Genomic DNA, 27333 nt, shown 5'->3' with positions numbered 1-27333 from the left:
CTTGACCTGCCTATAAAAATGTAAAAACAAATCTTATTTGAACAAGCTTGACAACTCTCAGCTATTGATTTTAACTTGAGTTTTTTGGAAACATGACTAAATTGCATATCACTTTTTTTTTTAATTGGAAAGTCAGATATGCAGAGAGGAGGAGAAAAAGAGAGGAAGATCTTCCATCTGATGATTTATTTCCCAAGTGGCTGCAATGGCCGGAACTGAGCCGATCTGAAGCCAGGAGTCCAGAGCCTCTTTTCGGTCTCCCACGTTGGTGGAGGATCTCAAGGCTTTGGGCTGTCCTTGACTGCTTTCCCAGGCCACAAGCAGAGAGCTAGATGGGAAGCAAGACCGCCAGGATTAGAACCAGCACCCATGTGGGATCCCAGTGTGTGCAAGGCGACGACTTCAGTCACTAGGCTACCACACTGGGCCCTGCATATCACTTTTGAGACAGTTTAATCTTTAAAAAGCTAACCATCTCTCCTTTCTCAAAGATAATCTTGATTTTTTTTTTAGATGTGGAGAACTTATTTGCAAGGGATAAAGGTTTTTGCGCGTTTGTGACATCAGTCACAGGTCATGGGAAATGATCAACTTGAACAGTAACCTGCTGTAGACTTACTGCATTTCAAGTCCACCTGCCATTACCTTAGCAGGGCCACATCTCATGAGTTCACGGATCAGTAGGTGAACAGCCACAGGCCTGCCTTGTGAGCAAGAGCCCACCCACTCCCTGGGCATTTAGAATCACTTTGGTCTGTGTTCTCTTGTGGGCCTGACTCTAGGAGGGTAGCTGGGGTTGAGGGGTGGGTCCCTGGCATGAAGCGAGCCAGCTGAGCCCTTTGCTTCTGATTGGGTCTGCACCCTGCACTTCCACACAACCTGGAAGCCCCTGGATGTCAGAGGCCACGGCTCCGCTCGGGCATATCTCCCATGGCCTGAAAGCAGCTGTTGCCAGGGAGTGGAGAAAGACCTGTGCTTAGCTTCATCAGCACATTTGCTGGGAGCCAGAGTTGAGATGGAGAAGGAAAGCTCAGCACTCCCTGCTGAGCAGCTTCTCAGGCCCAGGCCAAGGCCAGGGCCGGGCTCACTGAAGACCTTGTGCCGCTTCTGTTGAGAGGCAACAGCCAAGTTTTCTTCCACAAACACATGTGTGTTGGTGCGGAGCAGCTGGACTCCTCAGCCAGCACACTGGCTCGACTGGTACTAAAGGAGTGTCTGAAATCTTGATTTTTCACACTCGCCAGCTTGTACTTGGAATTATCATGATACAGACTCCAGATATCTAGAGCAAGCATGTGGTATTGCGATGCCAACAACGTAGCACTCAGAGAAACCCAAGGGATGACAGTGGGATGTTAGAGTTGTATACTGCTTTAAGTCTGGTCTTTGAAAACCAGACAGCATGTACGTGATGGCGCAGTTCTTGGGTTCGTATGCAGCTTGTTCTTCCCTTTAGAACTCCTGTAAGTAGTAGGCTTCCTTGGAAGTCAAGTTGCAGAAATGCAAAATTCTTTTTAGAACCAAATGGGGCAAGAGAGTCTGTGGGGTAGGAATACAAGGGCCAACAGACAGAGCCTTCCCTGAAGAACCTATACCATGCTGTGATGTTTTACCAGGGATTTTCCAGCTACCAAGTCAGGCCTTCTTTCCTTCCTCCGTTCTTATTTAAAAGGCAGAGTGGTAGAGGAGACCATCCATCCGTGAGTCACCAATGTGATTGCAATGGCCAGGACTGGTCCAGGCCAAAGCCAGGAGCCTGAAACTCCATTTGGGTCTCCCACATACAAGTACCCAAGTACTTGGGTCATCCTCTCCTGCTCTCCGAGGTGCATTAGCAGAGAGCTGGATTGGACGTAAAGCAACTGGACTTGAATGGGTGTGGAGCATCTATTGGTGGCTGCTTAGCCTGCTGTACTGCAACGCTGACTTTGGCCAGTTCTGCTCGTGCGGCCATGAGCCATGAGCCTTTCCTTGCTGGGTCCTGCCCAGGCACCTGAGATGCTTAAGTCAATAAAACAGGCTGACAAATGGAGGTCCTCTGAGGCCTTAACATTGAAGTGGGAAGTAACCCTGGTACGCGGAGGTGTTAGTAAGCTTTGTGAGGCCTGATATCTGGACTCTGATAGACTGGGAACTCGTATTAGAGACAAAGGATCCACTAAGATTTGTATCTAGAGAAGCATTGAGTGGAAGGTCTAGTGTCACTCTGGGAAAAGTGCAGGAAAGCCACCTGCCATGTGGCTTTGAGCAGTGAGTTTAACCCTCCACCTCGTTCGAGTTCCTGCTGCTGCTGGGTATGGGCTGCCCCTGTGCAGTCATGGGCTAACGTGATTCTCTTCATTGGAGGATTGAGGGTTGATGGGTGGCCCAGAGTAGTTAAGTTACAAGCTTGAAGTGGTTTGTGACTATATTATGTCTATGATGGGAGTTTGGGTCATGACAATCATCTAAACTAATGGGAAGTCCTCATAATCTCTGCTCATCCATCCCCTGGGTATTTGGGGTGTTTGTGAGACTTTATTCTCCACACCTGTGGAGTAGCTTACTGTGCCATCCAATGGTGCAACTTGTAGCCAAGAGGGGAAATCCTCTTTTTAAAAAAAAAAAAAAAAAAAAAAAAAAAAAAAAACCTTTTGCTTGAAAGGTAAAATGAGACAGAAATGTTCCACTATTGGTTCACTCCTCAGCAGCTGAGGTTGAGCCCTTAGCAGCCAGGGCTGGGCTGAGCTGGGCTAGGCAATGCTGAATGAAGCCAGGAACCCGGAACTCCATCTATGTCTCTGTGACCCAAGCATTTGAGCCATCAGCTGCTGCCCCCCAAGAAACAACTTCAGTCGTAAGTGCAGAGTAACCAGGACCCTATCCAGGCATTCTGATGTGACATGTGCTCATGCCAAGTGGTGGTTCAACTTGCACCACATACCTGCCCCCAAAAAGAAAACCTAGAGCCGTGTAGAAGCTACCTTTTTTGGCAGCAGGGAGAGGGTTGGCTTTGATGTCACCAAGACCCCTTCCTGCTCTCCAAGCTTGTGTTTGGCTCCCGGGGAGAACGTAACTCATGCTTTGCCTGTCTGGTGCTGCATATGGATCAGACATGTGCTGTGTACATGACCCACCTGCTTCTACCTGGAAACCTCTGGTCCTTTCCTAGCTTCAACTCTCCAGACAAATAAGCCCCCTTCCCCAAGCCTGCTACCCTTTCCTTTGCCTGTTGAACCAAATAGGAGCCTCCTCATGCAAGGGGAGAGGTGACTGCTGCTTGTCGGGGTGGTTCTTAGCTTCCCCCCTCCCCGGCTTGTGGGTACAGGAGAGTTGGTAGGGAGCTCACCAGAGTCCCAGGAGCTTCTCACTCACGCGGGCCCTGGGCAGTGGGACTCAATGGTCCTGCTACTGGTGTCCCGCCCCCCCCCCCCCCGGGGATTCTTTAAAAACTTCTACAGCCAGCCATGGACTTAGGAGATGGCCTATACCTCAGTGCCTTCACCATACACTGAGGAAATGGACTGTCCAGCAGGAACAGCAGCAAGTCTCCTGCCTGGCTCCTTCAAAGCACCCTGCTAATCATCTACCTACCAGTGCTGGCAACCAATATGGGTGCTGGTTCTAGTCCTGGCTGCCCCACTTCCCAATCCAGTTCCTTGTTAATGACCTAGAAAAGCAGCAGAAGATGGCTGAAGTCCTAGGCCGCTGCACCCAGAAGGGAGACCTGGAAGATCCTGGCTTTGGATTGGCTCAGCTCTGGCTGTTAAGCTATTTGGGGAGTAAACCAGTGGATGGAAAATCTCTCTGTCTCTCCCTGTCTCTGACTCTGACTTCCCAAGAAGTACTGGTCCTGAGGTGGGCCTCTCTCCCCTGCTGCTTCTGCTGGTGATCTTTCCTTAAACTCTCAGCAGAAGTGAACATGGTATAACCCCTGTGACTTGCTATAACCAGCCCTGGATCCCAAGAGCATCCAGTACCTGCACCTGCAGATGAGCTGCTAGCCCTTCCTGATTAAGTAGACACTTAGATACATGCAGATGGGTCATGACAGCATTGCTCAGTCTTGCCTGCAAAGGATATTGTCCCAAGATGAGTCTGGGTACAGAGTTTGGTTTACACATGGGCATTAAGGGTGAACCACAGAAGCTCCAAAACATGGCCCATGGAAGGTCCTAACTCATCACCATCAGACAAGCCCCAAGTGTATGCTGTCTGTCCACCAGGCGTAGATGCTTGCTTGCCTGTGGTGGTGTCAGCTCATAATGCTTTGTGTTTTGAGCACTGCCACCCATGTTTTACTGAAGCTCTGCTTGGTTAATAAGCTATTTTGGCTGAGGCTAAATATTCTGTCATGAAAACACATAAAGACCTTGGCTTGCAAGCTGTGCCCAATGCTAGTGAATTTGTATGCAATTGGCTTAGGTCATAAGGCAAATTGGAGGTCAGGAGGACTTAACCCAGCTTGGATGCCTGCCTTCAGCATTTTGCTCCTTTGTAGACTCACAAAAGACAGGAGGTGAGAGGGAAAATGTCAGCACACACCTTGGAAGGATCGCAAAGGCGGCAATGGGATCAGAGGTGAATACCATCGAGTCACTCAGTGGGCAGCCAGCAGACCCATGATTCAGGTAGAGAAGCACATGAAGGTTTTCTTACTCATGGCAGGGCAGTCCCTTCTGAGCTCTGCCTCTCCATCTTGGAAAACACACTTCTAGGTTGCACTCAGGAAAAGGGAGAGTACCTGCTGCTCGGAGAGGACAGGTGAGCATGGGGATTTGTCCTGGGGGTTAAGATGCTAACTGGGATGTCGGCATCCTAGGTTCGAGACCAAGTGACACTGCTGACTCTTAATTTCCTGCTAATACAGACCCTGGATAGCAGAGGGGCTGGCTTAAGTGGATGGCTCCCTGCCCCCCTTATAGGAGACCTGGACCAAACCTTGGCTGACGCAGACATTTAGGGAGTGAACCAAAGGATGATAGTTCGCTTATTCTCTCTTACTACCTCTCAAATTAATAAAAGAAAAGGGACTGGTAGACATTTGGAATTGGATTTTTGTGCTTTCAAAAAATCCTGACCACTTGTGCTTATGTGTCCCTCTGTCTAACGGGCTGCTCTAACATAGTCCCATGAACTGAGTGATTTACTCACATGGCAGGAAAGGAGCTAGAGAGCTCTCTGGGGTCTCTTTTACAGGGATACTGAAGCCATTCATAAGGCTGTTGTCCTAGTGACCTGATCACCTCCAAAGACACCCCCTAGCACAGAGGGGCTCAAAATTGCCATATGGGAATTTGGGTTGGGGACCCAAATGGCACCCATGCTAGTAGATTTGCATAGTATTGGTCTTAGTTTATGAGGCAAATTGCAGGGTGAAAGGGCTTTGAATCCATAATGTGAGTGTATGTATGTGTCAATTGACTTTTGCTCCACTAAGGAGGGAAATATCTAGTGGCCTGATTTGTAAAAAAGTAAATCTTTAAAGTTGCATAGAAAAATGTACTCTATGTCCAGAGGTCCAGAACTGTGATTCCCCCTGCTAACTTCCTGTTCTTCAGGATGGTTCTAGCTATCTGTGGTTTTTTGTGCTTCCAGATGAACCTTTGGATCATTGTTTCCAGTTCCATGAAGAATGTTTTGGGCAATTTGATTGGGATTGCGTTGGGCTGGGATGCTGGGGGATGAACCACAGCTCTGGTGGGAGAAGGTGGAACATCAGGCGAAACTCAGTAGTTACTTCTTGTTAAGAGCTGCCAGTGCCAAGGACTTAACACCTAGCCATTTCTTTGTCACAATTTCCCATTTCGTGGATGGGAAACTGGCTCAACGGTTGAGGTGCTTTCTAAGATCCCAAAGTCTTGGGACTCTGGGATTGAAGCCCAGATTCGTCTAACCCCAGTAACAGGGCATGCTTCATTTTAAATTTTAATTATTCATATTTAAGTTTTGTTTTAATATTTGTTACAAAGGTGAGGGAATTGTAGACCCACATGGGCCTCTTATTCAATGGAAAGGAAAAAGGGAAAGGTATTTGAGATAAATGTTTCAGTTTTCCTTCCTGTGTCTGTAGAGGAGAGGGAACAGAGTGTACCGCTCCTTGCTGTTGTACTACATCAGCGCCCAGGATGGAGATGATCATTTGATGTTGCCCTGATGTGGAAATGAATGTTTTGAGAGGGTAGCTTTGTTACACCAGAGGTAACAAATTCTTACTAAGGCGTGTTGGCTGTTCTTGTCTACCTTAGTGTGCCCACAGACCTAGATGCTAGTTGTATAGCCTGGCCTAGAATGTTGTTCAACCTGTCCTTCTTTCCATCTTGTGACGAGGCACTCAAAGTCCTCCTGGCTTAGATAAACTGGCTTTCTTATTCATCTGGGCATGCCCTCATTCTTCACAAGGGTCAGCAACTGAGGAGGCCAGTGCTGCATCATGCACTCCAGGATCAGAGCACATGTCTACATGATTTTCCCTGAGGTCAGGGATCAAGCACAGCAGTCTAACTGGGAAGCTCACTAAGAAACCACTCCTGGCAGGCCCTCAGACCTTACTTTCATGTGAACCAGCCAACTCATGCCAGTAGGTGCAATTGCCTGATAGGTACTGCAGCCTAGCCCAGCCCAGCCTAGCCCAGCCCAGGCCCATCTTTCATGCACTCCAGTGGGTACTGCAGCCTAGTGAAAACAACTTGTCCTGAGCCTTAGTTCTAGCACATGCTGTTGGGTACTGCTGTCTAACCCAGGCAGCCCACCCCCAGCCCTGGCTTACAAATATGTCCAGTGGGTAATACAGCCTACCCTAGCCTGACCCACCCCCAGGACTGGCTCTCATGTCCACCAGCAGGTGCTGCAGCCTAGCAGGGGTGTCCCCAAAAATCCCATAACAGGTCCACCCCCAGTTCCAGCTCTCATGTGTGCTGATGGGTGCTGTGATCTAGTTTAGTGTGGCCTAACCCTAGCCTTTGCACTCACTGGCAGGTAGTCCAGCCCAGCCCTCCCCCAGCCCCAGGAGTTGCCTATACTGGTGGGTGCTATAGGCTAGCAGGCACATTTCCAAGGATCCCCCTACTAGGCCTGCTCCTAGACCCAGTTCTCACACATGCTGATGAGTGCTTCAGCCTAGCCCTGCCTATCCTACCCACAGATCCGGTTCTCACGTGCACTAGCAGAGCAGGGATGGGGAGGATGGGGACTGTGACTTACCCCACCCTGGCAGGCATGCTTTTTTTATAGAATTACAGCACCCTGTGGGCAGGGGGTGCAGAGCTGCAGAGTGACAATGTGGCTTACTGTGTTGGGACTCCATCCTTCCTTCTGAGGGAGCTTCAGACAGACTGCATCTCAGCTGGAGCTTCAGACAGGCTGCACCACACATGGTGGCACAGGTGCCTCAGAACTGCCTCAGCGTGGTGCTGTTCCAGGAGATGTGGAGGACTGAGTGCCTGCAGTTTCAGGGCTGCCTAGGAGAGGACTGTGCACTGATGAGTCAGATGCGTTTCAAATGAGGTTGCATCCACACCTGTCTGTAGACAGTGTTAGGTGATTGCTAGACACATGGCAGCCACATGGAGATGGAAATCCAATAGATTCTGTTGGGCGGCCAGCGGGCAGATGGCTGCTACTGGACAGTTTTGTAAGACAGAGAGATGTGAGGGGTGCTTTCAAAAGGATTCAGATATGAAAAGATTAAGAAAGGCTCTTGGAATGAATGATGGACCCCTTGACTAGTTTGCCAGGGTGACCTTTCTGACAGTCTTTGAAAGTAAAGCTTGAAGTGGAAAGAGTCGGGGTAACTGGTCAGAAAAAGCACACATCTAAAAAAAAAGTTGCTTTTTTAGAACAAATTACATCATCATAGTTATAATTACATGCTCTTAACTGGAATTCTGTCAGTTGCACTAGAAAATAGACATCTATTTGTATTTTGGGTCCTTTTTTTCTCCTTAAAGTAAAAACCTGTCCAACTTTTTAAATGTATCCCCCTATGTTGAAGCATGCACTCTGAAACCCAGGTCCTTGGTCAAGGGGGGTTGTTTAAAATCCCACACTTTCCAATTCAGTTGTTCTTTTTGAAGCTGGGCCTGTTCTCAGTTGCATCTGATGGGAGGGGGATGTGGCAGCCGGCATGACCAGGAGGTGCAGCAGGGGAGCATGCTCACGTAGAGTATCATTCTGCCTGGCCTCGGGAATGCTCCCCAAGGCACGATTTCTTCCATTTTGTGGGGAGGGAGGGGAAGATTTATTGGGGCTGATGCTCTCTGGGTAAAAACCACTGTCTGTAACACAAGCGTCCCATATGGTTTGAGTTCCAGCTGCTCCACTTCCAATCCAACTCCTTGCTAATGTGCCTGGGAAGGCAGTGGAGAATAGCCCAAGTGCTTGAGCCCCTAATCCCATGTGGGAAACTGAGATGGAGCCCTTGACCCAATGTTGCCATTACAGCTATCTAGGGAGTAGATGGCCACAACCCTGGCCCCTGATTTCTTATCTCTCTTTGTTTTTGAAATCGTGACCTTCTCGAGACTAGAACTTGTTCATTGCATTCTAATGATTTTGAGGGTTGCATTGAATGTGATTTTAAACCTGAATGTTTAAGTTGTCTGGTTCTGACCACAGCTGTTTGTTTTCTAAGTGGAACTGTGTTAGCACTTGGGTTCTTAATCTTTTGGGGAAATCACATGAAAAGGGTGGGTCCCAATGTGAATCACTGCCGAGTCTCCCGTGGCCAACAAGAACACACAGTACATGGCTAGCTGGACAGCCCGGGGACCCATGTCTTAAAGCAGCCTCAATCTCAGCCTTCCCATCCTGCAATCCTTGATTTTCCTTAGGCCAGCTTTCAGTTGGCAGAGGTGTCTGATCTGTGGCTTTGCTCTCTCTACAGCCGTCGCCTCATCTCCCAGCGATCATCCTTGGAGACCCTGGAAGACATTGAGGAGAATGCCCCTCTCCGGAGGTAATGTGTCCCAAATTCCATGTGAATCCAAAGGGCTTGCAGAAGTCATGGAAGTTCTTTTTTTCTTCCTTTTTTTTTAAATTTTGAATTTTATGATACAATTCCAGAGAGTCTGGGATTCCTCCCACAAATTCCCACCCCTGACTGATTCTCTCCATATTGTTACAATAGGATAGTCCTTCATAAGAACTCATAATTCCCATCAGTCCATAATTTAAGTGTGCCCTGACATTGTGGCTACAGACAATGTCAGATAGTCCAGCATCCCATTGTCTAGATATGTCCAGCAGTTTCACTGGGAGTCCATCCTTGGTTTGGAAGTAGGAATGCCTATTGCATTGTATCTTCACATCTGGATTTGATAGTCTCTATTACTCCATCACTACACATTCCCTTAAATGAGAAGCCACAAAACAAAGTCAATAACAGGTATGAAACTAAAACAAAAACAAAAAGAAAAAAATACAGCATCATGGAGTCAAAAAACATGTCACTGAATAACCAGTGCATGGGTGGCAAAAAGAAAACACAAAAGCCTATTGGGGAAAATGATGCCACCATGCAATGCATCAGACAGCAATGAATTTGATAAGAGAAAAGAAAGTACTTGGAAGAAATGAAAGTGAAATCAAAAACATCAAAACACATGGGATGCTGCAAAAACAGTGTGGAAAGGGTTATTGAACTTACAATTTGTGTGATGGTTTTCTTATTTCAGAGAGAACATATGGTATTTGCCCTTTTGGGATTGACTTATTACACTGAGCATAATGGTCTCTAGTTGGGACCATCTAGTTTCAAATGGTATAATTTATTTCTTTTTAGTGGCTGAGTAATATTTCATGGAGTAGAAGTACCATAGTTTCTTTAACCACTCTTCTTTGGACGGGCATCTGGATTGTTTCCGTGTCTTTGCTATTGTAGATTGTTCTGCTATAAATATAGGATTACAGATCCCCTTCTCATAAGCAATTTTCATTACCTTTGGGTATATTCCTAAGAGGAGGATAGCTGGGTCCTATGACAGGTTTATTTTCAATCCTCTAAGCACTTTGTATACCGATTATGGAAGTTCTTGATCTTGCCTGACCTGGCCAATGAGCCAAGTAAAAATGGCTTCACCACCTTACCAGCAATGTCATCCTCTTTTGGCTTACATATCAAACCCCTTCTTTGTCAACAGAAAAGTGTGGGAGTCTTTTAGCTTGAGGAGCCTTCATCGTCCCCAAAATGGACTTTTTTTCAGTTACAAAAATCCCTCTTAGTTACTTAGCAGTGTTTTGGATCCTATAAAATAACACTTGCGTGATGCAGAAGAGGGGGAATCCTTTAGCCATCTAGGGACCTGAGTTCTTGGCCAGACTCCTTGACGGGGGCATGTAGCCTTGGAAATTCCACTTGGGTCTCTGGGGCCTCGGTTTTCCCATCTGTGAAATGGGAGGACTGAACAAGCTGCTGGCTGAGGTTCTTTTCAGTCTTTGAAGGGCAGGTACCGACATAGTACCCAAGTGTTTGGGGAACTGTGGGGGTGGAAGCTGGCTTGCCTGCCGTGCTTTTCAGCTGGGTGCATAGAAGAAATGGTTCCCAGGCATTAATTCAACCTTTCCCATAATTAAGTGTATCCTGTAATCAGTGCTAACAAGGAAGCACTAATCTTTCATTAAATTAGTTTTTAATTCCATCCTAATTTAATTTCTGCATCCCTCACCATATGTGTCTTAAAGGGGTGTTTGCACATCGTGCGGGAGGGTTTGAGATGAATTTGTTGTTTTCCTAACCTGTACAACCCGGGCTCCCAGTGCTGCGGTCTCCTTGGCGATTGTTGCTATTGCCACCCTCTCGTGATTCTCCTTTCTTAGAGGCGCTGGTGTTTTAGTTGAGGGCTTTAAAAAAGGTAAGAGAGCCCACCGCCTGCTGAGCATAAGGCCGCTGGCGAGCCCTGGGTGTGGTGTGGAGTGGAGACCCTGAGGTAAGTTATGCAGGGAAGCCAGATCTCTGCCTGTACCACAACTGGCCACTCTACTCCTCGCAGAGCTCCCAGAGAGGACTGTACCACCTGCCCGGGGTTACCTGGAATCCTAGAAATGAGGAGTGAAGAAGGCTCTACCCAATGTGGAGGAAAACCTCCTTTTGTCTAGGCCAGGTGGGACTGCCGTGAGCACCTGCTCTGGTTTGCCAGGCAGTCTGGGTTGGTGGGTGTTGACGGCTGCTGCTGCTGCTGTGACGGGTGTTACTGGCACCACCTGCTTCTCCTGTTGAGGTGGGAGGGGTGGCCCCTCCACGGCTGCTGGCTTCCAGTTGTAGAGGAATGCCACTCTTTCTGCTGGTGCCCTTGGGCAAGGCTCAATGCAGGGCCATCTTCCCTCTGTGTTGGCATCTGTACCAGCTTCCCACAGCCGGGAGGTGGGAGGAGGAGGAAGGTGCCAGGATTTGCTGTTGTGGCAGAATCTGTGGGCCACCTGCATGCACACACTCACTAGCTCACAGCCCGCTGTCCTCACACTGGCCAGCCCCAGTGCTCTGCTCTTTTGGGTCAGGTCTGTAACCACCTGAGGATATTCAGGAACCCTTGGCCCCTGGAGATACAACACCTTTATGTTTTCAGAGAGGCTCTTCTTTCTAGCAGCCCTGTGTTTCCAGAACCTTTTGTGTGACAGACAGTTGGGAACCTCGAGTGGCCTGTAGACACCAGCAGTCACTCTGGAAGTGGATCTGATGCAGTTTAGCGGGGCAAGGACTGTCTGCATCTGTATTCAGAGTGAGGTTCTGTTCCCTTGAACCCTGGATCTGGAAGCCTGGTGTGGGAAGGCCTTGGAAGGCACCGGCTCACCCTGTACCTCTGAAGCCTGTGGGAAGTACCTGCTAAGGGCCCCGAAACAGAGCTCTGCAGGTCTGTGAGAGTCTTCAGTGAAATCCAACGGCTCAGGATGGCGTTTGATCTGGCAGTCCAGCTGCCGGTTAAGACCTCAGCATGCCCAAGTTCAAGCCCAGCTGATGCACACTCTGGGAGGCAGCAGGGGGTACCCCAAGTACTTGCGTACCTGCTCCCCGTGTAAGAAACCTCTGTCAGGTTCCTGGCTCCTGGCTTGGACCCTGCCTACCCTCCTCCACTTGGGGAGTGAAGTAGAAGATGGGGTCACATTTTCTCTCTCCCACTAGGTAATAAAGAAAGCCAAGAACTCCGGGCCTTTAGTAAGGTCTAATTTTTAGTAATAAAAGAGGCAAATAGGAACTGCTTGGTACAGGTAATCTGTTGTTGTTGATGATGGTGATGGTGATGACACTTCAACGGGTATCTGATCACGCACATGTACAGAGGACATGTGTTAGAACACTTTGCAAACCCTCATAGCAGCAGGGAAGGATGGGAAATCTTAGTCATGGAGGAATGTGCAGGTGGATAGTGAATGCGCAGATGGAGACCTGGAAACCACAGCTTCTGCTGGAACTCCTTGAGCTCGTGTCGTGGACAGCAGCCAGTGGGGCCTTTCTGCTAGGGACCTATGGCCCATGCCGTCCCCTTGTCCCAAAGAAAGCCACCTGCCCCTTAGTCAGGCCTTCTGGATGGGTCATCCTTTTGTTCCTTTACCTGACTGGAGGTACATACACATGTCCCCGGGATGGCCCCAGGCAGGCCTCTGTGGCAGCACTGTGGGGAGCCTGGGAGCTGCTCTCGCTACAACTCTCCATCTGAAGCGCAAGATTAGGAACGGCCACATCGCGGGATGACAGGGCCCAGAGGTGCCAAAACCCAAGCAGAAACATCACAGCACCCTCGATGGAGAAGAGAGCAGACTCGCCCGTGGGGGTTCTTGCCCTGGTGGCAGTAGCGCTGCGGTTTTGTAACTTGCAGATTGGACGGCTGACTTGCAGAAAGACACAGAGGAGCTTCTCGATCCGCCTTGGGTGAACCCATAGTGCGAGCCGAGGTGGTGTATTCCAAGAAAAAAAAAGGGATCTTTTGAATCTGAGCCGCTTTAGTCCAGCAAAACTAAAATTTATCTAAAAATAACAGCAGCTGGATCTCTGATCTGTGTTCTAGTTCCGTCTGTGAGTGCCCAGGCACACTCAAGCAGGGGACAAGGCAGCTCTCTGGGTGGTTCAAGACTATTGTGGGGTCTCTCCCTTCCCACCCTAAATCCTTTGCAGCTACAGTTTTTGTTCCTTTTCCCTGTGTTGACCTGGGAACAGCCTTCTTAGATGACGATGGAGAATAACGTCATTGAAATCCATAGGAGATGAATACGGCCGAAGACAGGAGTTTTTATCAGCTAACGTGCCAGACTCCCATCAAACACTGTCGGGTTCATCAGGCATGATGTCTTTCAAGATTTTTTAAACTCCCTTGGCATCCAGCCATGTTCATGTTCATGGTCCCAGGCAACCCCCTGTCATGGAGTGGCCCCATCCCTGTGCCCATTTGTCTTTGTTTCCTGTCTCTGTGATGACCCACAGGTGGCTGGCTGACCGAGTTTTCTGTTTATTTTTCAGATGCCGAACTCTCTCAGGTTCACCCAGACCAAAGAATTTTAAGAAGATCCATTTCATCAAGAACATGCGGCAACATGATACCAGGAATGGCAGGTACTGCAGTGACGCAGCAGCGGATAGGCTGGTGCCAGCAGGGGGAGCGGGCCGGGCACTGCTCTCGTGGCCTAGAAGCCACAAGACTGAGCCCATGCTGTTGGGATGAACAGGGCCTCATGTAACCTTCGCAGACAATCTCCACCCCAATCGCCGGTGTCACAAATGGGATGTGTAGAGAGCCCTGCTACCTGAAGCTGAGTCCGAGGGCTGCGCTGGCAACAGGCTGACATTTTGACAGCTCACAATTGCATTTTTATAGAACACTCTGAACAGAATGGCAGATTTGCTGTTGTTGTTTTGCTCTGGTGGGTTTTTCTTCCTTCTTTGCCGCCAACATGTGCTCTGGTGAATACAAACCCTGCGGGGTCTGCTCCTGAACTTGGCCTTGGCTTGGCCTTTGCTGATTCACTCTAGGAGAAAAAGTCATGACTGCCAGCAAATGCCCAAAGCTTCCCACCTCTGAGAAGTCTTACTACATAAAAAAACTAGGGCAGGGATCAGCACAATGGCTCAATTGGCTGATCCTCTCCCTCTACCAGGATCCCATATGGATGCTGGTTCATGTCCCAAATGCTCCACTTCCCATCCAGTTCTCTGCTCATGGCTGGCAAAGCAGCAGAAGGTGGCCCAATGCCTTGGGATCTTATACCCACATGAGGGGCCCAGAAGAAGCTCCTGGCTTTGGATCGGCTCAGCTCTGGCCACTGCAGCCATTTGAGGGGCTCTCTTCCTCTCTGTAAATCTGCTTTTTCAATATAGACAAATAAATCTTAAAAAAAAAAAAACTAAGATAATTAGGAAATTTACAGGACCTTCATCTCACAGGTCTCTTCCCAGCATGTGAGTGGAATCATTGCCAACCTGCATGTAACTGACTGACTAAGCCCATTCATCTTAGCCTACTGTTTTTTCACTTTGACTTTGAATTTTTTAAAAAGATTTAATTTTGTTTTTATTTGAAAGGCAATTAAAAGAGGAAAAAGAGAGAGATCTTCCATCCACTGGTTCACTCCCCAAATAGCAACAATGGGTGGGGCTGATCACAATGAAACCAGGACCCAGGAGCTTATTTTGGGTCTCCTGTGTGGGTACAGAGGCCAAATACTTAGCCATCCTGTGCTGCTTTTCCAGGCCACCAGCAGGGAGTTAGAAGTGGAGCAGTAGGATATGAAATGATGCCCGTGTGGGATGCTGGTGCCACAGATGAAAGTTTAGCCTACTGTGCCATGGTGCCAGCCCCTCCTTTGAAATTTGTACTGTTGACATATAAGCCTTACTTTTGTCTATTTCAGAGTTGTTATATATCATGTGTTTACATTTATGTTTTTGTCACAACCATGGAAAAACTATTCATAAAATCAATGACAAAGTCCAAGGAATGGGCCAGACTATGACTCTCCTCTGTGCCATTGTTGTCCAGGCTGCTGAATCATCGGCTCTCTGCCTGGCATGCCCTGGCACTGAGAGGGTGTGGCTAGTGAAAACTTGGCATTAGCAAGATTCCTAAGGTACCTTACAAAGCTGACAGTATAACCAGGCGGGAGAGCCTGCAGCTGCTGGCAGTTTTGCTGGGGCTCGGGGGAGTCAGGAGATGCTTGGGGGTCTGACAGGTGGCACTGAGGGCAGGAAAGAGCCATGTTGGCAACATTGGGAGCCAGGGGCTGCAGGAGGAGGCTCTGGCCAGGTGGGAGCTGCTTTTCCCTTGCACACAAAAGGTGGAAGGGCTGGAAGTGTGCACCTTCCTCTGTCAGGTTCATTGTCAGTGGCAGGTAGTCCTCAACCAGACAACAGAACGAACCTCAGAGGAACCCAGGATGATGAGAACTGAGTTCTGAGGTGGCGGAAGGGCACGGTGCTGGACCCAGTGTATGCCAAGCCTTCCCATGGAAGAGGGCAAAAGCTTTGCTTCATGGCACTGGACAGCAGAGTGGAGTGTCTTGGGTGAGGCAGCCGTGACATTTGGATGAGCTCTACTCCCAGCAATGGTGAGGAGGAGAGGTAGGTCCTAGCTCTCAGGTGGAGGACCTGAGTGTGACTGGGGTCTGTAACCTCCACCTCCCATGCACAAGGACACATTCAGTAGCAAGTCCTGGAGCTGCTGGCCTCCAGTGTGCCCGTCTATGCTGGTGGGTGAGTTGGGGCAGGAGGCAGTACAGCTCTGAGGTGAGTGGCAGAGAATGCGAAAGTCTGGACAGAAAGCGCTTCCACAGATGGGAAATAAGCTGCTTATCCTCACCGCCTGTGGCAGTGGAAACTAACTGGAGGCCTGGCAGGTGCGAGTGCACCTGTGCGAACCATGAGACCCAGGCAGTCTCAGCCATTGCTGTGGTCCCAACTTCCAGCAAACTCCTGAACTTCCTTCCCAGTGACCTCTAGCTAGCCCAACACAGCCCTGCCCAGCCAAGCCCGGCCTTCTGATCTAGAGGCTGAACTCAGGCCCCGTTTGCTCTTTCGGGCCCTGAAGACATTGGTATTTGAGGCTCCCGTGTCCCCAGCCATGCTGGCCGTGTGGTAAAGGCCCCGGCTTTGGGGAGGATTGGGCCTCCATTCCCAGCCAAGACTGGAGGGAAGCTTCCAAACCAAGCAGTGAATTTCTATCACCAAGGTCAGTGCCTGATCCAACCCAGCATTTCAAGCATGGATTCCAGTTAGACCATGGAAAGAGAACTGTATTAAAACTGAGAATCAGGTATAATAAAGGACAATATGTGGTAAAGTTCATGATCATTAATATTACCAGCAAAACTCGGTGGGTTCTATCCTCAGCTTAGTATAGAAATAAAAAGCCAGGAATCGGTTGCTGAGCAGAAATTTTATTTGTAAAGTAAACAAGTGAATGTGGAAAGAAGGAAGGGGAAGGCACCTCCGGGAGGGATCTGCGAGAAGGGGGTGCCTCTTGAAAGCAGAGAGAGGTTTCAGGAAATGTCTGGGGTGTTTGAGTTCTCTGACTCCTCCTTGTCTGAGCAGGAACCTGCAGAAGACCTTCCCCCTTGGTGGTTTTCTAACCAGTTAGGAAATGGCTGGGCAATTCTGGTGCTGCCCTCTTGAAGGTGTTAGTGTCCTAGTCAACAGAAGAGACAAAAGGGAGATTGGCAAACAGTGTACATGCAAATATGGGGCAGTGTAATTGATAGCCCAGGAACAGAGACCTCATGTGGTTTGCCCCTGGATTTCACACAAAACTTGAGCAGGCTTAGATGGTTTCAGTTAATGCTTGGGTAGAAATAAAGCTCTGGGCCTCACCTGTAAGAAATCACTTCCCTTCCTGGTATTAGATGAAATGGCCCCTTCATGACGTGGCAGCGATGTAAGTGGAGGCCACTCTAGAAACACGTTTCCTGGGTCTGGGTTGGGACCTGCTGGACAGCTTGGCGTGCATGTAATGTGCAGGCGCCTGGACAGCCAAGGATCGTGTGGAGTCATGCTGCCAGCCATCAGTGAGGATGCCCAACCAAACAGAGCCCAACCCAGATTGCAGATGGAGCCTCAACAATGCTGTTAGAACCAGAGTAGGAAAGGAGTTACTGACCTTCCTCCCAGCCCAGGGTGTTTGATCTACACCCAGGTGCAGGAAGCCATGGGGTGAGTTGCAAGGGGGAGGTGGCCAGACAGACCCTACAAGACAGCTGAGTCCCAGAGAGACCTCTGCAGGGAACACGCATTGCCTGTTGCAGTTAGAAAAGAAAGCAGTACTTCCCTGAACTTCAGAAGGCAGATCTCAGAAAGTTCAGGCCAAGAGCTGAGCTCTCACTCCTAGACCGATTGTCAAAAAAGATTACACAGGGTGATTGTGGGTATGTTTGCTGAGTGCATACTGGGTGCCAGGCTCAAAGTACCCACTGTGCTTTGTTTCATTAACTCGAAACTCAGCAAGTGTTTGCTGAATCCATGAATGGTGCTGCCTTGTAAATGGGTTTCCATCTCCAGGGATGGACTGCATTTAGAAATATGGATAGGCCTTGGAGCAACCATCTGGGGAAAGCATGGCTGTCTTGTCATAGTCTAGAACAATTCCACAAAATATCGCCATCCTCAGACCTGTGCATATGTTAGTTTGTGTGGCAAGGTGCGATGCACTGACCTGTAACTGGGAGATGGTCCTGGATTAAGGCTTGCAGTGAGCTGGCCATGGCTGGTGATGAAGATAGAGAATGGAGCCACAAGCCAGGGCTGCAGGCAGGCTCAGGAGGCAGGAAGGGGCAAGAAACCACTCCAGGCCCAAAGCCACTATTAGGCACCAGCTCTGCTGGCATCTCATTAGGGTGCTCTGTTGCAAAGTTCTGAGCTCCAGAGTAAGAGAATCTATGTTATATTCAGCTGCTAGCTCTGGAGTGATTTGTTACCCCAGCATAGGATAAGAAAATATTTACTATCCTTGTTTCCAAAGGATGACACTGAGGCATGCAGCTGGAAAGGGGCAGCATTCATTACAACAGCCAGAAGGCAGAAATAGCCAAGAACCCATCTGCAGCTGAGCAGAAAAATAGCATTTGGTCCTGGAAAGGAATGGAGCGCCGACACGGGCTGTCATGTATGGGAGCCTAGAAAAATGCACTGAGGGAAATAGGCCAGACACAGAAGGGCCGATCCAGAATTATATTATTGTGAAATAATCTGCTTAGGAAGATAGGTAAAGGTACAAAGTGGATGAGAGGTTACCAGGGCTTTGGAGAAGAGAGTGCTTGCCTAATATAGTATAAGGATTCTGTTTGGAGTAATGCAAGATTCTGGAAGATTCTGGAAGTAGCTAGTGTTGATCACACAACATAGAGGCATGTACTTAGTGACAACAAAGTGTACCCTCCAAAATTACTAAATGGCATCTTTGACATTATATACGTTTGACAAAAGTACTGAGTAAAATGCCGTTCGTGGCTGGGGAGCTTTGCAGCCGAGATGCCGACGAGGGAGGAGAGGAGGATGACCTTCCGGGATCGATGGTTCCAGGTGAGCAGGTGTTGGCCTCTGGCCCATGTTCTGCATCTCTCCCAAAAGGTGATGTCTTTACAAAGCAACATGCCCAGTAGGTGCTTGGGGGTGTCTGTCTGATGGATGAGTGGAGAGGCCTTCTAAGGCCTTCTAAGGTTTTGGTCTTTGGGACCAGGTCCTAGAGTGTGCAGAGATTTTAGAAATACAGAGTCCTGCTTTGAATGCTGTGGGGAGTCAGGTAAGTTCCAAGTCTCATGCCAGGCAAATGCTGCCGTAAGGCAGTCAGAGTCAGCAGCAGCAGGAAAGGGTTGCTGATGTCTGGCAAAGGTTGGGAAGGTTGGCCCGTGTGATTTTAGGAAAACGTATGGAGATCTTGAGCAGGCAGCTGGAGTTCGTCGGGGAAAGGCCTGATATATTAACTCCATTTCTGGGTTGATGGATTAGCTAGGCTGTTACATTAGAGGAGTGCACTAAGCCCTCACCTTTCTGTCCTTTATCCAAGCAGGAGAGGTGGTGGAAGTGGGGCCCACCAGTGGGAAAGCTGGAAGGAGTGGAGCCAGGGCCAGATCAGCTGGTGGCTGAAGCTCCTTAGCCTGAGCAGGCTTTGAGTAGGGCATGATCTCTGCCACTTTGACTCTCAAGGCTTGTGTCAACCATGTGCCAGGCCATAAGCTCACATCACTGAATCAGCTACAGATGGAAGACCCACCAAGCAGGAATGGTGTAATCTGGGTGGCCAACCTGTGACAATGCAAGATGGACTTCCAAAGTTTCAATGAAGACTGGCTTGACACTCAGGGCCACTGTTGCAGCTCAACTTACACCTTCTGGTGACTACAGAGCCAGCTCGTTTATATCACTTGGTTAGGCAGTTACCATCAAAAACCTGTTGCACCCAGTCAAAATCAGTCTGGATTTGTGCTGGAAGGGCCCTACCGCAGTACGCTTTCTAGAAGGAATGACATGCAACGTGCTTGCGAAAGCAGCCCCTTATCCACTGCAGCGATGCCTGCATCCCATGCCATCAGACCATGCTGCCAACACCTGCTCCACACAGGACTCAAACTGTATCAATGAGGAAAGCAGCCACAGGTCTTGCTTCAAGGAGCAAGGGACTAGATGGGGAAGCAAACTGATGGAAGAAGGGGGAGAGGTGCCACAGAGAGGCCAAAGCAGTGGAGGGGTGAGCAGGTGTGGGAACACTGTTGGAATCAACCTGGGAGTGCAGGCGTGCGGGAAGTGAGGGAGCCAGTCAAGGACAGAAGGGGCGGCCATTGCAGAGAACCAGACTCAGGGCCACATGGGGAATGTTTGTGAAACTACGGGAAGGCCGGTGAGGAATAGGTGAGCCCAGAGCACTGGGGCCGGCGGCTCGTGGAGACATCTGTTTGCATTGGCAGCATGCAAGGAGCTGTGGAGGAGCACAATGACCTGCTTACCTGGAAGGCAGGCAACCTGGCTGAGCAGGTGTCAAGAGCAAGCGTTATCAGTCAAGAGCTGCTGCCTACCAGATAGGAGCCAGTCACTGCTTGCTGTCCTGTGTGTCATCAGAGAGGACAAGAGGCCGCACCCAGGCTTCAGGCACAGAGTGTGCCCTGGAAGACACCAGAAGCTTACAGAACCTCACAGGAACACAGCTGCCTCCTGCCCACCAGCTGCTTGTGGCTGGCAGCTGGAAGGCGATCTTCAGGGTGCAAGGAGAAAATAGTGAGCATGGAGACCAAACACAGGTGATGCTTCCGTGCCTTTGAGAATCCTGCTGGGCAAGAACCGCCTCGGTAGAGCTTCTGCTTTTGGCGACCCAGAAAGACCTGTCTTCGAGAGGGACAGAAGACGAGAGCGCAAGCTCATCTGGTCTTATAGTATCTACATTGTTCGCCAGCCTGGGCTGCCTTGTGCCCTGGCACTGCCCACCACCTCCTGTACCTGCCCTGAGCATCCCCATGAGCAGATGGAAGAGCATTCCTGGCAGTGAAGGGGTTGAACTCTCAGGGCCCTAGGGAGGAGCTGTCGGTGTGTCAGTGGACACAGGGCTGAGCTGGAAAGCATTCTCTTTCGAGAATGGGCTTGGCAGGAAGACCCAACCAAGATGGGGGAGATCCTGGCACCCCTTATCTGCTTTTTCAAGGCAGATGATTCAAGAGTGGCAGCTGAAATCAAGTGGTAGCCTGCCTTTTTGAACAGAAAGTTGTGGAGGTGTTCACCGTCACCAGGGACCCATTACCTGCCTTTGCTGTCCCTTGCCTGGTACAGAGTGGTAGGGGCAGGAAGGGGGTCACTGTGAGCATAGGGGCCCATGGGGTCCCAGCTGGGTCAGCACCATGAACACACGGGGCTTGGCTATTCACTATTTAGAAGCATGCTGCAGTGTTAGTGGCAAGAGTTGATTTGCAGTGTGTGTTGACTGTGCCCCTTGCCTCATGCACCTGTGTGCCTGCAAGCCCAGTGTTCTTCCCAGCCAGGGCCACTTACAGGGACTAGAGCGAGCCCCAGGGGAAGGAACAGGGGTGGGATTTCTGTCTGTTTACCTCTACACCTGGCCAGGAACCTGGCAGTTAGGGATCCCATCCCTGGGCAGACAGTCTTCCTGCCTGGGTCCCATGTCAGGGTCTTGGCAAAGGGCTTTCCAGGGGAAAGTGGAGACCATTATACTCCTCCTCCTTCCAGCTTTGCCTGTCACATCAGTGCCTCCTTCAACAGCTTCTCCTTGTAACCTCATGGCCCCTATCCTTCAGGTTCAGCTTAACTACTGCTTCCTCCAGAGAGCCCACTTTGCCTCCTACCAGATGGCTTAGCTGTTCTTCCTCTTTGCTCAACAGCACCCTCTACTTCCCCATCTGAGAACCTGCCTCCCACCCAACCCTAATCTTGATGATCATGGAGTCTGTCTTGTCACTGGGTCCACAACCCCTCACGTGGTGTCCGACATGGAACAAGTACTCAAGAGGCAGGCAGGGAGCAGGAGGAGAAGGCTACATCACTTGGGCCTCAGAAGTCTTCTGCCATTTCCTAGACTACGGGGTAAAGTGTGCCTGCTTGGCTAATACAGCAAGTCCATCCTGCTGTAGGAAGCAAGTAGAAGCAGCAGCGATGGAGGTAGGGGTGGTAGTCACACTAAAAAGACGAGCACCCCCGCCGATGATCCCGCCACCTGGAGTTGCTGAACCTCTTAGCATAGTTGCTCAGCGGTATCACTCCACCTATTTTGGGCCAGGTATGAGCCTGCCCTTGCCTTGGCACACATCACTGTATCAGTCCATAATTCCTTCCATCGTGGGCTTGCATGGCTGCTCTCACCTGTCGGAGTCCTGCAGCTGCCCCAGGGCTGACCCACATATCGAACACTGGTCCCAGCCTGCCCTTCAAGCACTGTCTGTGTTCCAGCCCCACATTCCTCGAGCCACCTGTGCTGGTGACAGCTGGAAACACATGGCTCTGGGCAGGACGACCTTGGAAACCCCATGCAGGTCTCTGCTTTGCCCTTTTCCCAGAGGAGGCACATCCATCAGTGAGGAGACACACAGCTCCAGCAGCTGGTAGACGCCAGTGAAGTTCATCACCTTGTTGCCACTGATGTTTCCATTCTGCTCTGATTGTGTGCCTGCCAGCTCCTTGGAGGAAAGGAAGGGGATTGAGGCTTCTTCCTTCTGGCTTTGAAGAAAGCGCTGTGATGAGGGAAGGAGTGGAGCTGGGAAGGGCATGGGTCTCCCAGACTTGGTCACATCATTTCCTGACATTGGTCTTCACTATCTCGTGCATAGCACACACAGCCTGGGCCCACAGAACCCCTGCTGAGTGGGTCTAGGTGGCCCAACTGTGTGCATTTTCACGGGCTGCCCTGCAGTGAAACACAGACCAGGAGATCACAGCAACAGTGAGGGCTTCTCCCACAGCTCAGGGTTGGGGTGTCACAAGGCAGAGCCGTATGCCCCCTGAAAAGCTCTGGAGACCGTCCCTGGTAGCCATCAGCCATCCTGGGCGTCCTTGGCTTGCAGCTGTACCATTCTAGCTTCTGTTGCTACATGGCCTTTGCCCCTTCGTGGGGGCTTGGGTATCTCTGTATCTCACTAGGAGAATGCTAGGCACAAGGCTGTCCCTAATCTGGGGTAACTTTATCTTCACTCCATTGAATCTGTCAGCCCCTGCTCCCCAAAACGTGGCCACATCCACAGGTACTGGGAGTTAGGGCTTCCACATTGCCCTTTGGGGGACATAGTAGCTTTTTGACGTGTGTTCTGCTTGGCCGTGTAGGGAATGGACTATAGAATTTGGGAAATTCATTCCTGTGCGTGTACCAGGAGCCTGCCATGGACCCTGGGCATAGGTAAAGGAGGGTGTTTATGAGTCTTTATACTGTACATTTTACTATACATTGCTGTGGGAGTGACTTTATCCCCTCCCCCAGCACCTGCCTCTGGAAGCAGGCTGCTGCTTCAGCCTCTTCTGTAAGAGATGATTTCTGCTGTAGTGGGATAATGCACCTGGAGGAGGTTGGACCTTCTGACAGCCAACAGAGGCTCCGCAGGCTCTGGCAGGAGAATCCTACACCAGCTTGCAGCAAAAGCAGAAGCACTGGAGGGTCCTGAATGGTGCCAGGCATGGTTGATGCTGGGTAGGAAGGTAGGGGAGGTTGATCCCGGGAAAGTTGTTGTGTCTCTGGGCTCTATAGAATGTTCCAGTATCTCAAGAGAAGCATTGCTGTGGAAACTTGTGATGTACTGGGAGCACTGAGAGCTCAGAGCCACCAAGGAGTGAGCACACAGCCAGGCTCCAGCCTCCTGCACTTGTGCCTGGAGACTGCCTCCCCGCACCCACCTGCAGGTGCTTGTGGGGGAATGTGCCCTTTCATTCCTCAAAGGCCCAGGCCCGGCAATTAATTCCTCCTTTGAAGTCTTGATCTTTTCCCTAATGCTTGCTGGTCATCCGGACTTCAGGCCATATGTCATGTGTCCCCGGCAGCAGGGAAAGCTGGGTGGGCTCCTGGTGTGCGACTTGAGCAGGCCGGTCGGTAGCTGTGGTGGTTGGACGTGAAGACAAGGAAGCAGGCAGTTTGCAAAGATGCTTGGATATGAAGTCGGCTCTCTATCATCAATCCTGACACTGTCAGCGGCTGCCTTAATTCCTGCACGAGTCACAGAGGCTTGTGAAAGCACTGGGCGGATCTGCTTGTCTGCTCTGGCCTGCCTTCCTTCATTCACTTGAAATCGACCTGGCAGAAGAGTCCCAACCCAATAGGGTTGTTGGCAGTCAGTCCATGTCCAGAGCTGCATGGCCTGACCCAAGCAAGAGCACGATGTTTTTTCTGAATGAGGTGCGTGTTGTCAAGCCTCTCGGAGTCTTGCTGGTTCAGGTCACTAGAGTGAACACTCGTTAAAGAAAACAACACAGCCCTTGTATGAACGGGCATCTTTGTGGTTGAATCATTGGAAAGAAGACACATACTGTGTTGGTGTTGGCATCCTCTTATTTTCTTGTGCTGCTAAGATGATCCAGACACATTCAGGATGTGGGTAGGTTGCCCCATGGGCAGTGAGTGATGAAGAATTTGAAGGTAGGTTTGGTGGGTGCATTTGTGCCTCTGTGTAATGGGAGTTTACATCTGCCAGCCGGTCAGTCTATAAGAAGTGTTAGCCGGGGCCCAGAGTGATATCCTAATGGCTAAAATCCTTGTCTTGCAACTGCTGGGATTCCAAATGGGTGCCAGTTTGTATCCCAGCTGCTCCACTTCTCTTCCAACTGCCTGCTTGTGGCCTGAGAAACAGAAGGATAGCCCAAAGCCTTGGGATCCTACACTCATGAGAGACTCAGAGGAGGCTGCTGGCTTCAGCTTAGCTCCAGCCATTACAGCCACTTGGAAGACCTTTTTCTCTATATTTCCATTTCTCTGTATATCTGCCTTTTCAATGAAAAAAAAAATCTTTAAAAAAAAAGTGTTAACCATCATTATACTGCTGCTTAACAAGATTGCTCTGAATCTTGTGCCATTGTGGCCCACACGTGTGAGAGATCCAGGGGCCAGGCTGGGGCTAGCAGGCTTTGGATCTGACCCTTGGCCTTGGCAGCCCACTCTGGATGAAACACCGCTGTGCTCGCCGCAGTGGCCGGGCTTGGAGTTTGTAGTGTCTCCTTGTTCCTGGGCAGCATATTCCCATGCACCACATTGCTAAACTAGGGCAGGGATGTGGTGTGGTCCCTCTGCTGTCCTAGCTGGTGTTAGAAGCAGAGAATTAGGCAGCTCCCCCCATGGTGGACACTCAGGGGCCTCTTGATGGCCCAAAATACGTTTCAGTGACACCTAATGGGCATTTTTGAAGGGGTTTTAAAAACTGGGCTCTTCCTCTGGAAAAGGAGGCAGGCAGGCAGAGGGTTGGCAGCACCAGTCTCATCAGTGCAGTCCTGGTGGCAAGAATGAGGAGCGGAGGCTGCACCTGCCAGGGGAACAGTTACCCTGGTGAATGGGGAGCTGGGCTTTGAAGAACTAGGAGTTCATCAGGTGTTCCGAGGTGAGGCGTAACGGACAGAAGATAACACTGGCAGAGGACACACATCCCAAAAGGCAGTTCTTCCCATAACCAGGGCTCATGCAGGATTTTGCCTGACTGAATGAGGGTGAGCAGGAGGAAGTTGAGTATGGTGTGCCTGTGGAGGCTGTGGGGACAGAAAGGGCTTTGGGTGACAGGGTCAACTTAGGCAAGTCAGGAAGCAAGGCTTTCCCTAGGGTTGCAGGTGGTTTAATCTGGGACTCATAAGACAAAGCTGAAACCCCCAGACCTTGACACAGGTGGGAGCTGCTTTCCCCCGGTTTGATAATACTCTCGTCTGTGTCCACAGTAGGCCAAAAGAGACTGCTGCTTTTTGATCTCTCCCACTAGTTTTCCAGTCTTTCCATCAGCAGTTCCCTTAGGCCAGGAGAATTTTCGGATGCTGGGATAAGGGGTTTTGGAGGTTTGGGGTTTTGCTTTTGCTTTTCATGGTTTTTAAGTGGCTCTGATTGCATAAGAGCCGCGTGCAAAACCGTCTGCAGTGGTATCTTTGTAGCCGAGGTTGGGGGAAGACATGATTACGTAATTGTTCTCAGAGACTAGCATGTGGCCAGCACTTAGAAAGCCAGCAATGGCATGGGGCGGGGGTGAGGTTGCTGTGGGACAGACACAAGTGGCTCACGTGCAACTTGACTGCCCAGCACCAGCCACCCCAGGCTTGGTGCCCCCCTACTCCATCTTGTATGCATGGGCACCGGAGCAAGGAACCTTGTGTCCTGCCCCCAGCCCCTGCCGCATCTCCCGTGGCATCTGGGCGAGGCTGGGCAGCAGCTTACTGCCAAGCTGAGGTTGTTTCTTGCAAGGAGAGCAGAATGCCATCTGTTTGGGGAGGTGGCGGGCGTGTGTGAATAAATAACTGCTGTGAATTCCATGAATGCTTAATTGCTGTAGAGTTGTTTTGCTTTTTAATTTGCGTCTGCATTTAGTCTGTTTGTTGTTTGTTCTTTTTTTTTTTATTTTTTAGAATAGTCCTTATCAGTGGCAGAAGATCCTTGTGTAGTATATTTTCCGTGCTGCCGTATCGCGACAGTACCCAGGTCGGGTATGTATGTGCATGCTTTAGAGTTCTCTGGGTGAAAAGTTAGGACTCTGAGATGTGCAGTGTGGCCTACCTCACCATTGTCAAGAACATGCTTCGCTTTGATGCTGCAAGCCTCAATTTCTGTAAATTGGAAAGAAAAGATGTGCTTTTCTCTTTCTAGCCAGAAAGCTTCTCTGTTAGTGTGTGTGTGTGTGTATGTGTGTGTGTGAGAGAGAGAGCTGTGTGCTTGTGTTGCCACCACATTGCCTGCCCTTGCCAAGTGCACGCTTGTCACCTTTGTCCATGCCTTAAAGCAAGAGTCCTCCTAAGCCAGGCCAAGAAGGAAGGACAGCAAAGAAAGGAGACCAGAGTTCATGACCGTGCTACCTTCTTGCATCTCAGGCTTGGGGTCTGATCAGCTGGGGCTGCCACCATAGTATAGTCATCCAAGGGGGATGGAACAGGTGTGTGTAGTTAGGACAGGCCCAAGGAGCTCCTCCTCTAAGTTAAGTAACAAGTCCATCCTTGCAGTGTCAGCTTTCCTCCCCAACTGGGTCCCCTTCTCTCCCTTGCCTCTGAACTCTGGCACCCCCTCCCCGTTGCCTTGCATCCAGTGTCTGTGTAGGATGTCACTGGGGTGAGAGCTGGACCATCACCACATAGGGTGATGGGAACATCATGGGGTGCTGGCTCCGACCTTGCTCACTGTCAGCTAAAACTGCCCTCTGAGCTCTGGGATAAGCTGGCATGACACACCTGTGCCTTGCTGCAGGTGAGCACCACGGTGTGGCCACCCCATGCACCTCCCATGGATTCATCTTTGACCAGCCATCTCCATAAATGTAACCTAGCCATTCCTACTGCCAGTGAGCTCCTCTTCCCCCAGCGACATGTCCAATTTAGGGTGTGTTCAGTTCACCATGGCTCTCAGCTGGACTCTGCCCCATCAGCTCCATGGGTCAAAAGGCAGGACACGCAACTTGGTCGTCAAGCAGACGTGTACCTGACAGGGAAGGAGCAATTCTCCTGTGTGTTGGATACAAGTTTTTACCACTCCTTTCTGTTATCTGCTTCCTTACAATCACATGGCACAATAGGTATCCCAGGAAAAACTCACCCCCCTACCCACGTCAAAAAAACATCCCACCCAAAACAGCAGACCCTGCAGGTGGAGAACAAGGGGCCATTGGGAGGTGGGGTGGAAAATGCCACAGCGACACTGTTTTCCACCTGACTGACCTGGCGTGGTGACAGGTCTGGCTGCATCTGAACAGCAGGCTCATCCCCTGGGGAACCAGCTGGTAGCAACTGGCAGGTCT

The 27333-nt window shown here is 50.2% G+C and overlaps 1 protein-coding gene across 2 annotated transcripts in view; it reads left to right on the top strand.

Annotated features, from left to right (window-relative positions):
• CABLES1 (Cdk5 and Abl enzyme substrate 1) overlaps window positions 1-27333 on the top strand; it is a 94208-nt gene that overhangs the window by 33374 nt on the left and 33501 nt on the right. Inside the window, exons 2-4 of one of the 2 annotated variants that reach the window (XM_004579709.3) lie at window positions 8864-8935; window positions 13427-13519; window positions 25958-26035. In XM_004579709.3, coding sequence (XP_004579766.3) covers window positions 8864-8935; window positions 13427-13519; window positions 25958-26035 — 243 coding nt within the window. The remainder of the gene's footprint in view (window positions 1-8863; window positions 8936-13426; window positions 13520-25957; window positions 26036-27333) is intronic. The other variant, XM_058676864.1, reaches the window with a different exon arrangement.

The sequence above is a fragment of the Ochotona princeps genome, chromosome 18 (assembly GCF_030435755.1).
Source record: "Ochotona princeps isolate mOchPri1 chromosome 18, mOchPri1.hap1, whole genome shotgun sequence".
Lineage (NCBI taxonomy): Eukaryota > Metazoa > Chordata > Mammalia > Lagomorpha > Ochotonidae > Ochotona > Ochotona princeps.
This window is presented reverse-complemented; position numbering and strand designations above follow the sequence as displayed.